The 13,836-nt window shown below is 33.8% G+C and overlaps 1 protein-coding gene across 1 annotated transcript; it reads right to left on the reverse strand.

The window, feature by feature from the left end:
- Positions 1-4,253: 4,253 nt before the first annotated feature.
- Positions 4,254-5,192, reverse strand: LOC101964372 (olfactory receptor 5AS1). Its single transcript, XM_005342565.2, has one exon. It carries the CDS (start codon positions 5,190-5,192, stop codon positions 4,254-4,256), a length of 939 nt encoding a protein of 312 aa, XP_005342622.2.
- Positions 5,193-13,836: the final 8,644 nt, after the last annotated feature.

Below are 13,836 nucleotides of genomic sequence, written 5' to 3' on the forward strand. Positions count from 1 at the left end.
AATGATACAGCCACATCAATGTTTATAGCAGCTCAATTCACAATATCTAAACTATGAAAACAACCTAGATGCTCTTCAACAGATCAATGGATAAAGAAAATGTGGTGTGTGTGTGTATGTATGTGTATGTATATATATATATATATATATATATATATATATATATATATATATATATATATATAATGAAATTCTGGCATTTGCCAGTAAATTGATGAAGCTGGAGAATATCATGTTAAGTGAAATAAGCCAATCTCCCAAAACAAGAAGCCAAATGTTTTCTCTGATATGCAGGTGCCAATCCATAATGGGGGTGGTGCTAGGGTGGAGTGGAGGAACATTGGATAGGGCAGATGTGAGTGAGCAGAGGGAAGGAGGTTTGGGATGGGAAAAATGGTGGAATGAGTCAGACATTATCACCCTATGTACATGTATGAGTTCACAACTTGTATAATTCTGCATGGTGCAACAGCCAGAGGAATGAGAAGTTGTGCTCCATTTGTGTACAATATGTCAAAATGCTTTCTGCTGGCATGTGTAAGTAATTAGAAGAAATTTTTGAAAAGAAAGAAAAATAACTATTCCAAAAATTTGAAGAGGATAAGGAGGGAATTTTACCAAATTCATTCCATAAGACCCTCATTGCAAAACCAAAATTACAAAACAAACAAACAAAAAAAACCATACAAACACATTCCAATAGATAAAAAGAGAAAAGAAAATACTGGCAAACATCCCTGATAAACGTAGATAAAAATACTCAACAATGTAACATGTAATACCAACCCATTGTGTTTTAGATACCAGGTGTCCCCCAATAGTGAAAGTGAAATGATTGGGTTATAAGAGGCTTAAATTAATCAATCCCTCTCATAGGGATTGGCTGAGTGGTGACCATAGGTAGGTAGTGTGTGGCTGGAGGAGGTGGGTCTTTGGCAGCATACCTTTAGTTTAAATAATTTTTGAGCTGAGCTTAGTCTCTCTCTGCTTACTGAGCATGTCCTGAGCCACTCCCCTCTACTACACACTCCTTCCATAATGTGCTACTTCATCTTCCTTGAGCCCTAAGGAATGGAGTTGGCCATCTATGGACTGGAACCTCTGAAACCTGAGCTCCCAAATAAAATTCTCCTTCTTAAAATTGCTTTTCTAAGATTTTTTTTTTTTGTCACAGCAGAAAACAAACTGACTAAAACACCAACAAAACTTATTAGCACATTGAAAAGAACATGCACTATGATGAAAGGGGATTCATCTCAAGGATTCAAAGATGGCTCAACATATGTATATCAATAATCATGATATATCACAGAATAAGAGTTCAAAGCCATAGGATTCTTTCAATAAATTCATAAAATATGTTTGACATAATTCAACATCCCTTCATGATACATGCACAACAAATTAATTATATAAGAAAGGTACTGCAGCTTCCACATGGGGAGGAGGCTGAGGTGTATGCAGATTGAGGCAGATCCCAGGGGTGGAAGCCTGGCTCTCTCTTTTAGCATGAGCGTGGACTTGGGATGAAAAGGCAGTTGGCCCACAGGAAGGTTGGGCATCTGGGTTAGGGGCAGTTTGTGAACAGAAGAGACAATCCTTCTCTCCTGCCTAGATAAACCAGAGTTTTGGCCAGACATTTGAGCACATACCAGAAGAATGAGGAGGCAGACAAAGAGCACAGACAATGGCTCTGAAAAAAAAGTAATAAGGAGTAAAATTATTTGGCCAGTGACCCTCCACTCATACTCTGTAAGTTCAGCTGGGAATGATTAGTTTTATTGGCATCTCACAAACATAAGACCACAATTTCGAGCCAACACCAAGGCAATGCATGATTTTTGACCCCTTCATACCACCAAAGGTTTCATTTACAATAGGAATTTATCATCAAAGTATTAACAGTAATTGTAGCATTTGTCTTGATATTCTAAGAGCACAGTTGTCATCTACTTTATTTCTGAAGTTGTTTTACATACCTGTTCTTCACTATGTGATCCATACTTAAATGACCCCCAAGAGACTGCAAAAACACTATGAAACAGACTGAGATAAATGCACAACAAGATATCTCAGGATTGGACTCAGAGAATATGCCATGCAATGCCACATTTAAGTCAAAATAAACTGCACTGTAGCTTGAATAAATTTGAAATTACAATGACTTTTTAATTTTCTTATGTGCTCACTCCACTATCAGATTTTACCCTTTTAAATTTTACTTTTTATTTTTTCCCTCTGTTCATTTACATGTCCATTTGATAAGACAACTACTTCCAGCTGCAGATATTAACTGTTTTAGAAATAGCACAGTAGTTAAAGGAGAAGAGTTGCCTAAGATTCAGAATTATTTTTTTTAAATATTACTTGTGGATTTTGTGGCAAATATCTTCAATATGAGACTAAAACCATTCCTCAGTGCTCCAACATAGTGGAGAAATCATTTGATCAGGAGGGAGATGGATGCTCATTTGTCTCTTCAAGGAAACATTTTTCTAGCAGTAGCCAGTTTTTTTAAGTCTTCTTTTGTTACACATTTGAGGTTACCTGATATAATTCATGATCATAATGATGAGACTGAAAATTAATGTTGAAGTTATAGCATCAGCCAAACAGAAAATGTGATGTATTTTATGTATATCAATAAAGGAATAATGTATTATACTACAGAGAAGGGAAATTGGAAGTCAATAGTTTGCAATTTTCATTTAGAGTTTTTGAGGTACCAGTTAATCTGTCTTTCAATGTTCTCTTTAATACACCAACAAATAAGTGATGAGATTTGTCAATCGATGAGTGATTAATGCATAACTCAGCTATTAATTGATTTATTTTTCTTCAATACAATTGCATAAATCAGTGAGTTAGCAGCCTAAGCTAAGGAAAAAAATAATTTGCAAAGAAGAGCTGTTTATATATATATAGGATTTGCTTCACTGTTTGACATTAAATAACGATATAAAGTATGTAAGAGTGAATATCTTGTATGTTTAGATTAAGAACTTTGACTATTCTCTGACACATTGCTTGATCTCATTGGTGAATAGTTATCAAGCTACTTGAGTAGCATAGCTTTATGAATAGGTTGCACATGATAATGGGCACCCTGGAGCTCACTAATAGACTTGGAACCCAGAAGTGCTAAAATGTGTACATGGAGTTTAGGAAATTTATTTTTCCAAGTGAGTACCTCCCCTTGAGTCTAATTAAAGTTTCTTTTCATCTCTTACACTTGAAAGCTGATAAAACATAACATAGGCGTAATAATAGGTCAACATTTAGAAAATAAATCACTGTTTTGGTGTAGGAATTAATTCAAGGCTGCATTCAATTATATGGTATATTGAATATCTATTGAAATTGATTTATTCATACATTAATACTATTGAATATTTAAATGCAGCAGACATCTTTTCAGGGGAATTAGCAGGAATAAATAAAAATGCTACTGGATTTAAAAAATATACCCCAACACAATACAGGCCATATATAATAAACAGCTAATATCCTATTGACTGGAAGAAGTTGAAACCCTTACCTATGAGATATGGACCAACACTAAGATGACAACTATTTCATCTCTGTTCAATAAAGTCCTGGAAGTCCTAGCACAGCAATTATGCAAAGGAAAGAAAGACAAGGCATCTAGTTCAGAATGGCAAAAGTTAAATTGTCCCTGATTGCAGATGATATGGTCTTATAAACAAAAAACAGCATAAATCAACACTGAAAACTTCAAAAAAAAAAACTAAAAAAAAAGTCTAACAAAGAAAGAAAGAAACAAACAACAACAACAACAAAAACTGTTAGAATTTGTAAATGAAGCAAATTGCAAAGTTGCCAGACACAAAATCAGCATGGGTAAATCAGAAGCATTTCCTTATGCTACCAGTTAAGCTATTAAAACAAAATCAAGAAAAATGTCATTTATACTAGCTGCAGGAAAAAAAATACTTAAGAGTAAATTAAACCAAACAGGTGAAAGATCTTTAAAGTAAAAATCATGAAATACTGATGAAATAAAATGAAAAACACCACTAAATGGAAAAATATTCAATTCTTACTGGTTGGAAAAAAAAATAACACTGTTAAAATTTCTGTTCTTCCTAAGGAGACCTGAGGTGGTAAATTTATTTAATTTACCCATAATGTGTTTGTGGCATAATTTCTGATGATCTCAAACAGGAGAAGAAAGAACATGGAAGGACAAGCTCAGCCTCGCCTCAAATATTAGTAAATGATTTAAATTTCTACTAATTTGAAAATACACGTTTTTCACACAGCTTTTTGAGAGCACTTTTCACATCCTTATTTCTGAAACTATAGATTATTGGGTTAAACATGGGAAAGACCACAGTATAAAACACTGCAACCACCTTGTCACTTTCCGGGGAATAGCTGGTGGTGGGACGTAAGTACATAAACAGGAGTGTCCCGTAAAACAACGTGACAGCTACGAGATGGGAAGCACAGGTAGAAAAGGCTTTGCTCCTGCCTTCTGACGACTTCATGCTCAGAACAGTCAGGAGGATGCAGAAGTAAGAGATAAATATGACCACAAAAGTGCTGGTCTGGATGCCACCACACAAGATAAAGAGCAGAAGCTCATTGATGTGGGTATCTGCGCAAGACAAAGCCAGGAGAGGTGGGATGTCACAGAAAAAGTGGTTGATGACATTGGAGCCACAGAATGGCAGCTTAACTGTGAGGCACACATGCACCAGTGAAGTCATACTTCCACTGATGTAAGCCAGCACAATGAGGCTGGTACAGAGTCTTCCAGACATTAGTGTTGGATAGAGCAATGGGTGGCAAATGGCTATGTAGCGGTCATAAGCCATGGCCGCCAGGACCAGGCACTCTGCATCTGCAAAACAAGCAAAGAAAAACATCTGCAGTGCACAGCCATAGAAAGAGATACTCTTCCTAGAAGCTAAGAAATTCACCAGCATTTTTGGAGCAATTGCTGTAGAATAGCTAATGTCTAAAACAGCCAAGTTGCTAAGAAAATAATACATGGGGGTTTGCAGTCTTGAGTCAATCTTAGCTAGGACTATTAAGCCCACATTTCCTACCACAGTTAAGGCATACACGATGAAAAACACCAAGAACAGTATGAATCTGAGGGGGAGACAGTCTGTGAATCCGACAAGTAGGAACTCAGTCGGCCTGGTCTGATTACTCCCCAACATCCTCTTTGTTTTCTTGTTTTTTTCTCATTGGAGATGGTCGGTATCAGATGATATCAATTGGCTTGATTGTGGATGAGTCAACATCTTTATTCTCCCTTTCAAGGAACCAAATAGAAGGTTAATGAGAGCACATATATGCTATTTTTGTGACATTGTTTTGTTGCTTTGGCTTATGTCATTTGTTTAAAGAAAGCAATTGGTTATCATTTTTTATTCTGGAAATTATTAGTTAGAATATATTTTTCAGGATACATATTCAAAACTCTTTAAAAATTTAGAATTTTGGCTAATATTAGGTATTAATCAAGGCTCATATAAATGAGATCCAGTACAACAATGAGAGTTAACTAAATCTTTGGGAGTAAAGCTCTACTTTTACAATATTAAAACACATTCTCCCATGTAGAGGATATTTGAGAAAATTTTTGGAAAATACACTCACAATTTAACTACATTATTTACCGAATATCTGAGATCTTGGGTTGGGTAATAATATAACAGTGAAGAGCATAATAATAATTCAAGTGATGTCTGGGTTTATAGCATAGCTTTAGCCAGTCATAATGGTACATATCTATAACCCTGATGTCTCAGGTGCCTGAGGTGTAGGGTTAAAAGTCCAAGGCCAGACTCAGCAACCTAGCAATACCCTGTCTAAAATTTAAAAAGAAAAAAGTAATAGAGCACCCTGATTCAACACCAAGCACCCAATCAATAAATAAACCTTGACTTTTCTATCTTACTGTTTCTGTGATCTGAGTAAAGATATTTGATCATCACTCTGTTGTAGAACAATAAATGATTAGGTAACAATAAATGATTCATTAATGTGACTGCTCATAAAAGATACTATAGGAGTATTTATTAAATCAAGTTCATGAAAAATAAATAAATTGACTCTTTTTTATTTGACTCAATAGCTTGAAATATGCAGATAGTTTTTAAGATTCATACTGTCTTTGGCTTCCTGGATATATGAGCTTTGGTCTCATGTAAGAATATTTTTGAGTTGTTGTATATATGGGGGTGTGCAGGTGTATGGAGATATGTTTATCAGAATGCATTGTTTACAAATGCTTAATCTTTTACATATGATTTGTATTTATTGTTTTCATCCCCCAAGATTTTTTTTTTCTTTTCTTTCAGGTAGACCTATAGTTGGTGTGATATCCAGAAAAATAAGTGTTTAAAGGACAGCTGTTAGGTCTATAACTAAGAACTTGACAGAGAAAGAAGGCCAGGTGGACCTCTGAAACTGTAGTGAAGGAATCTCAACTCTTAAATACCAGGGGAAATGTGCAAGTGTCATTTCGAAACTTTATAAAACATTTTAGTTCTCAGTCCTGATAATTCCTTCCTTCCTTCCTTCCTTCCTTCCTTCCTTCCTTCCTTCCTTCCTTCCTTCCTTCCTTCCTTCCTTCCTTCCTTCCTTCCTTCCTTCTTCCTCTTTATCATTCTCTCTCTCTCTCTCTCTCTCTCTCTCTCTCTCTCTCTCTCTCACTCTTCCTCTTTCTATATTTCTTTTTCCTTTCTTTTTTTCTCCTGACAAAATGGTGTTGAGTTCTGTGGTTTAAAAAAACAATTGAGGAACAAATTAAATGTAAGAAAAACAGGAGATGTCGCATGATCTTGAATGGAAGATGGTAACAAACAGCACTGTAATAAAGGCAAAAACTCTTCATATAATTATATAATAAATGGATTTGTGAAAAATATTAAAATGTTTTATATCAAGTATGTTAAAAAAGATTAGTAATTTCAACATTCTACCCTAGGTGATAAATCACAGATGTGTAGTCTTTGTAGCTTTAATATAATATCTCTTTAACAAAGCTTTAATATAATATGTCTTTAACAATCAATGAAAGTACATCCCCTTAAAGGAGCAATGACTAAACTGGAAAGGGATGATAGCAAAACAGACAAAATGGATATCAAAACAAAACACTCTAATATATATATATATATATATATATATATATATATATAGAGAGAGAGAGAGAGAGAGAGAGAGAGATCTTCTTTCAAGTGGAAGAAGACTCTACCTTGAGACCCCAGGCTCATCATATTTGTCTGTTCCTTTGTCTTGATTTTTATGGGTGGTGTAAAAGAGGTCACAGTATGGGAGAATAAGAAGGTAATTAAATATTTACAGTGCTTGGCACTAATTCAGGTTGTATATTAAAAGTAATTTCATCTCTATGTCATCATTTCCTCATCTGTAAAAGTATTCCAAATCTATTTATTAAAGCATACCAACTCCATTATTCAGAGTTGTAATGTAAGGCAAACATAAGAGCTCTAAAGCTGTTTAGCAAACATTTATGTTTGTTAAGAGATTATTATTTGAAATTGCTAAAATTAGTCATGCATATCCACACATGTTCTGTACTCACTGGCAACAAAGAAGCAGGTGAATAGAAAAATAAAAATTAACAATTCCAGAAACCATCACCAAAGTATTTCCATTATACTCCTACCATCATAACACCTTAACCACTAAGGCAAAGTAAACTTTCCTTTCCTTGAATAGATCTCATTTGCATTTTCTATGAACTAGAGCTCTGAGGTTCCTCTTGTATCACCTGGTAATGTGCATTAACTCAGGATGATGATGGAGACGAAAACTATCAATGATTGATAAAAGTTATGGAGACTAGCCAAGATATTTTCTGAGCACTTGGCAAGAAACATTTTTGTTTTTATGATTATCCTGTGGAATGGATATAATTTCTTTTTATAGCAAATACAACTACAGAATATAGATATAGCTTGCCATACACTCAGATTTCAGTTTTCTCTTTTTACTCAAAATTCTGTTGTCTTGTCTGCTCTTGACACATGTTCATCTGCTGTTGGAGTTTTAAGCTAGGTTATGTGATTATACAGTGTTCTTACTGGGAAGAGGCTGACAAGCGGTCCAATGCACATTCTTATTTTTTCAGATGGGATATCTACATCATATTCAAACATCATTCATCAAGTAATGTGTGCATAAAGGTTATAATGAAAGTATTACCTCCTTGAAATTCATATGAGTATATTCGCTCAAATTCATAAATAGTTTATAAGATCCAGATTTGCATTTACTTTCGAGTTTGACAGCTAATCTAGTAGTCATTGAACTTCTATCTAAATTTCTGTGTTTAATCAATACAATAAAATAGCATAAGGATAAAATGGAGACTAAACTAATAATTTATTAGAGCACATTTTACAGGGATTTTTACATCATAGATACATGGAAATTTATTAACTTCTTCTTCCTATATCTATTTATTAACTACTTATTATTATTAATATTAGAATAATTCAATATCTGACTTTGAAATGTTAAATTTTCCTAGCTTATTTTTAAAAGAAGAAATACAAAACAAATTAATCATTCTGTGGATGAATGTGTGTCATTTGCTCATAGAATTTAAGGTTGAACTTCCAATGCATAAAATTATTGTGGGTTTCACAAAATTCTAAAATGCACAAAGTCAACTCTCTTCTCATCATAATAATCATGTGGTAGATGGTGATTTTTGTAATCACCTGGGTAACGTAAGCTTAGGTCTATACCCCATCAACTTCAGCCTGCTTTCTCAGATCACACACTCCCACAAACTGATAATAACCCAGTTGGAGTTTGTAAAGAAGCATTTCATCTCCAATGAGTCCATTATCTTTATGACACTTGAAGCAGGTATTTTGTTGATGCTTTGTGGAATAAATCACTTACCTTCACACACCATCTAATACGTTGGATTATATAATTTATTTTGTACAGGAGGTGAAAGTATTTTTCTCTAGGTTTTATCACTAAGTCTTATAAGAGATGTGTATTTATCTTCTAGTCTGTGTCAAGTGGGACATTATCCCAAGAGAATCCCTGACCCCATCAGAACATCATATTGGCAATTACTCTCTTCTCAGTGCTGTGGCTTACATGATATATATTTAATTAAAAAAAAAGAAAGAAAGAAAAAAGGAAAGAGAAAAAATGGCCACAAAATTTGATTAGGGGTAGACAGTTTACAACAAGCAAATGACCCCATCATCACAAGACTTGTATTAAACACCATCAACAACAAAAATCTTTAATTCTAGCCATCATTAGAAAAAAAACATTTCCTGGAAACCCATGGTTTCTATCAATTCCCATTATGAATTCAAACATTTAGAGAGACTTTGAAGTATGTAGTTACATGAAAAAATTCTAAAGTACAAGCTCAATACTATTGAGAAGGGTCTCTGGCACCCAATTATCTGAAAGAACGGAATATACCTTAAATGCTAAACTGCAGATGTAAGAGCTGATGACTAGGGCAAGCAAGTTATGAATGCCTTACTATTTCAAGCTTGGAAGGCCTTGAGATACTTTTTTAATATAAATTTTAAAAATTATTACTAACAATTTCTTACCTTAGCAGATTCTTTAAAGGATTGAGATAATACATGTAAGGGCTTAGAATCTTGGTAATTGCTTCATGATTGTTAACTTTGTTTAGCAAATGTAAAAGTATTTGCAACAGTATTTTTCAATAATTTAAACTAAAGGTCTAGATATTTTCATCCTGTAAGTATCAACGATAACATAGTCTGTACCTTGCTATGCTATGGTACACAGATGGAAGAATGGATGAACAGGATCCTTACCTATTATAATCAATTGACCTCTTTATAATGCCTGGCAGAAAAATCAAAATCAGCTTCTTGCTACTAGAAATGCTTTTGATTTAACAGATGCATTATCAATAGAGAAAAAAGGTCCTTATTCCTCAAACAGAAGAACAGCTATGTAAATGAGGAGCTAGAAACAATTTTAGAGTAAGAGAAGATACTCATGTTATTTTATTTCTTTTTATTCAATAAAACTACAAGTCTGGAAAAATATAATGAAACATATTTCCTATTTGTCTACTCTACAAAGACTGCATTATAGGTATGCTCTCAGCCCAGAGTGGGCTTCTTGCTGAGGTCTCTTAGCAGTGGGGTTAACAGGGCCTGTACAGTGGGGACTCTATTTACTTCATACAGAGTTCCTTAGGAGACTAGCTTTCAGTAAATCCCAAATTTTGCCATCTCTTGTTAACTATCTATAAGTAATAAACCTGCTTCATATAATTTATTATGTTTGAGAGTGTTGTGTCTCATGAGATTCAGATAAATTGGAACCAGTACACAGGGACCTTGCTTTGCAAACACACAAATTATAATTTGCCAAGGAAACAGAGGGGAGAGTGTCTGGGAAAAAAAGTCATGAGTTTCCAGTTGTCCTAAGTGGAATTTCACAGACCATACTTCACTGTGCCAGCAGTATTGTCTCACAGCACATGTAGAATACTGCCAATCAGAGAAACTTACCAGAGTCATTGAATCCAGGATTTTAATGGTGATCAGTTGCAGAGACCTGAAGAGCCCACATGCCTGTCTAGTTATTCAGCCTCCAACCACTCCAGGCCCAAGTTCAAAATGACAGTATATCTCAAAGCCCCAACAACACAAAAGTAAGCATTCACTGTAAATTACATTGTTAGCAGAAACTATTTGGCAGAGGTCCCAGAATGAAGATTCTCTTATCACATAGGATCATTTTTTAGGAGCTACTGAGGGTTTTTGGAATATGTAAATTTCAACAGTTCAGGCCCATTAGGTTAACCCTTAACTGCTCTGTAATAACATAACATTGGTGTCAACTATTCTTATTTAATTGGCTCCTTAGTTTTGAAGTATAGAAGATGAATTAAAACTTAAGAGTTAATAATTATTTGTTAATTTAATCAACTTCCATTTATAGCAAGAATTTCAGTTATGGTTCCTCTACATTATAGCACCTGGTACTCCCTGAGCATCTTTTAATCATGCAACATTTGCACAATGTTTTTTTGGGGGGTGGGGGTACCAGGTATTGAACTCAGGGGACTGTAACCACTGAGCCACATCCCCAGCCCTATTTTGTATTTTATTTAGAGACAGAGTCTCACTGAGTTGCTTAGCACCTCACTGTTGCTGAGGCTTTGACCTTCATATCCTCCTGCTTCAGCCTCCCAAGCCACTGGGATTACAGGCATGCACCACAACACTCAGTAATGTTTACAGGATGTTTTAACCACTTACCCACCCCAAAAAGGAAAATCAGACTTCCAGAATCATTTCACTTTTTATTGGCAGGAAAAGCAAAAAATGTTCAGTACCTTATGTCTAGACTTAACAATATCAGACTCTTGGAAACAAAAAATTAGTTGACCTTGCTTGATCCCATGAGATAATACAGTTCTCTGTATTATTAAAGAGAAAACATGATCTGGAAATATCTTCAGTGTATGTGATTTATTTCTGTGGGTCCAGTTGCCTGGGTGTATATGTCAGGGGGCAGGGGAGGCATATTGAGGTGTCCCTAACCCAGAAACACAGACATTGTCTAGGTGGAGGACTAGATTGGATATAAGGTATAGTTCACTTTAAAACATACCAAATTGTTTTCTACATTTCCTGTTCACATTTGCATTTGATAACAGTACATAATTCCCTAGACTCCATATCCTCACTGACACTTTTAATGGTGCAACTTTGGACACTTTTTTCTGGATGTCCTATGGGAGACAGATGTTTAATCTTCAACACATCTGGAATAATTTTGGCTGTATTGTATGAGGAAGAATTGGTTTTTTTTCTTTTTTAATGTTGACAGCACATCTTCCCCATAGCTATTTTATACATTCTCCATTTTTCTTCAATTATATTCTATGATATCTTAAAATTTCATTTACGCGAGGAATGACCAATGCCAACTAATAGCAGTTTAGTAGTATTCACTTTAAAATTATGAAAAAAAATACCTATGTTACCCAATGTCACCAATTCTTGGAAATAAGTTTACAATTCATTTCAAGTTGCATTAGCAGAGAAAACATACAAGTGAAATATAAGAATTTATAAGGAATACACTTATTCACACTGTCTACATGACAGTTGGTGGAAATTAATAGAATATTTAAAAGTTTATGGAAATTAATGAAATACTTAATATTTTGATTACATAGGGATCTGTTGCAAGGCTTCATATTGTGGTCATCAGTCAGTGTTAAACTGTCACTGGTGAGTCTTATTTCCAGAATGTCATTCATAGATGCTTTCTCCAAGCTTCTTCAGCTCAGGTTTGACTCTTTCTATTAGGTGTTATTCCTGAAAAACTTTACAACCAGCTTGTCACTTATATTCAGAATATTATGAAATTTTGCTTTGAATTTTTCAGGTACATACAGAACTTGCAAAACTCATATAATTATATGAGTCATCCTCAAAAACATGATGTCACTTTTTATGTGGGTTTTTTTTTACTTTTATCTGTAAAATTTAGAGTATCTCTTATTACATTCATTTTCTTAAGAAACTTATAATAAATCTTTTTTCTTGAAAAAAATTGTAAGTACTTTCTATAACAGTGACAAATGTACCTCAATTTTTAATAATTGTCATAAATTGTTATTTTATCTTTTTTACATAAGTCTATTTCTTACATGTTTTAAAAATTTTGATCTTTAGGTATGTATTTGTTTATTTGCCGTTTAAATTCTCAAATGAATTGTTACCATGTTTCTGGAATTAGTGATTGAGCAACATTATCTTTCATATAACTTTAAAGTGGTTACTGCTACTGCTGATTATCAGCCTGGATCAGAAGTTATAAATTCATTTGAAGTTGTAACTAAAATTGTGACTTAGTCTCTGAATGCATTTTATCTAGATTGTATTGATTCATCACTTATAATAAAGGTAGATAAAAATATATTTGCTATCAGAAATCTTTTGGAACTAAAGTTCAAGCAACTAAAATCATAACACTTTTATCACGAAATCACACAAGAAGCATTAAAGATTATTGTCCATTGTTTTCGAAATCATTGTCACTTCAATTTTTAATGTATAATTTCAAGTGCGAATGCTTCCACCTTTTGAGACTGATTAAAAGCACACAAAAGTAAATGCCCAATGAGTCTCATTAACAATAATAATCAGTGCATTTTTTAGTTTGAACTCAAAAAATATATAGACAGCAATTATTACTGAAAGGATGAGTATATTAAGCAAGGGTTGTCCTGAGAGGGAATTAATGAACATATGGGAACGGAATTAGGACACCTCCCAAGGTTTTTGCACTCGACTATAATGAATCCCTTTGAAAATTCTGAATTATTCCTTTTGAATTGGGAAAGATGCAGGGTACAGTATCAGACTGTTTCTAACTATTTTATTTCTTATTTAATCCCAAGAGAAATGATAGCTATTACAGATTTTAATGAATCAAAATATTTTTCATTCTTTTACGGCAAAAGCAACCCATGCAAGTATTTCAACAACAGAAATGACTACAAAAGGACCAATATTTTATATTCTTAATTTGAAACTGATAATATGTATTTGCCTTATTAACACAAATAACTTTATTAAAGGGAAATATCTGTGTCCTGAGGTTAATCATTACATAAATAAAGTTCACAAAAATGTTTGTAATCTAAGAAAAATGAGACATAAATCTAATAATTTATAAGCCTAACAGTTATTTTCAAATATATTTTCAAACTTAGTAAAACCTTTTCATTTATTATTCATGTTTTTATTCCTAAACATTTAATGAATGCCGATAATTTGATAA

The sequence above is a fragment of the Ictidomys tridecemlineatus genome, chromosome 4 (genome assembly GCF_052094955.1).
Source record: "Ictidomys tridecemlineatus isolate mIctTri1 chromosome 4, mIctTri1.hap1, whole genome shotgun sequence".
In the NCBI taxonomy this organism is placed as follows: Eukaryota; Metazoa; Chordata; class Mammalia; order Rodentia; family Sciuridae; genus Ictidomys; species Ictidomys tridecemlineatus.

Bases quoted from the DNA above. Each gene is read 5' to 3' on its own strand.
- LOC101964372 (XM_005342565.2), bottom strand. From the start codon at position 5,192: ATGTTGGGGAGTAATCAGACCAGGCCGACTGAGTTCCTACTTGTCGGA.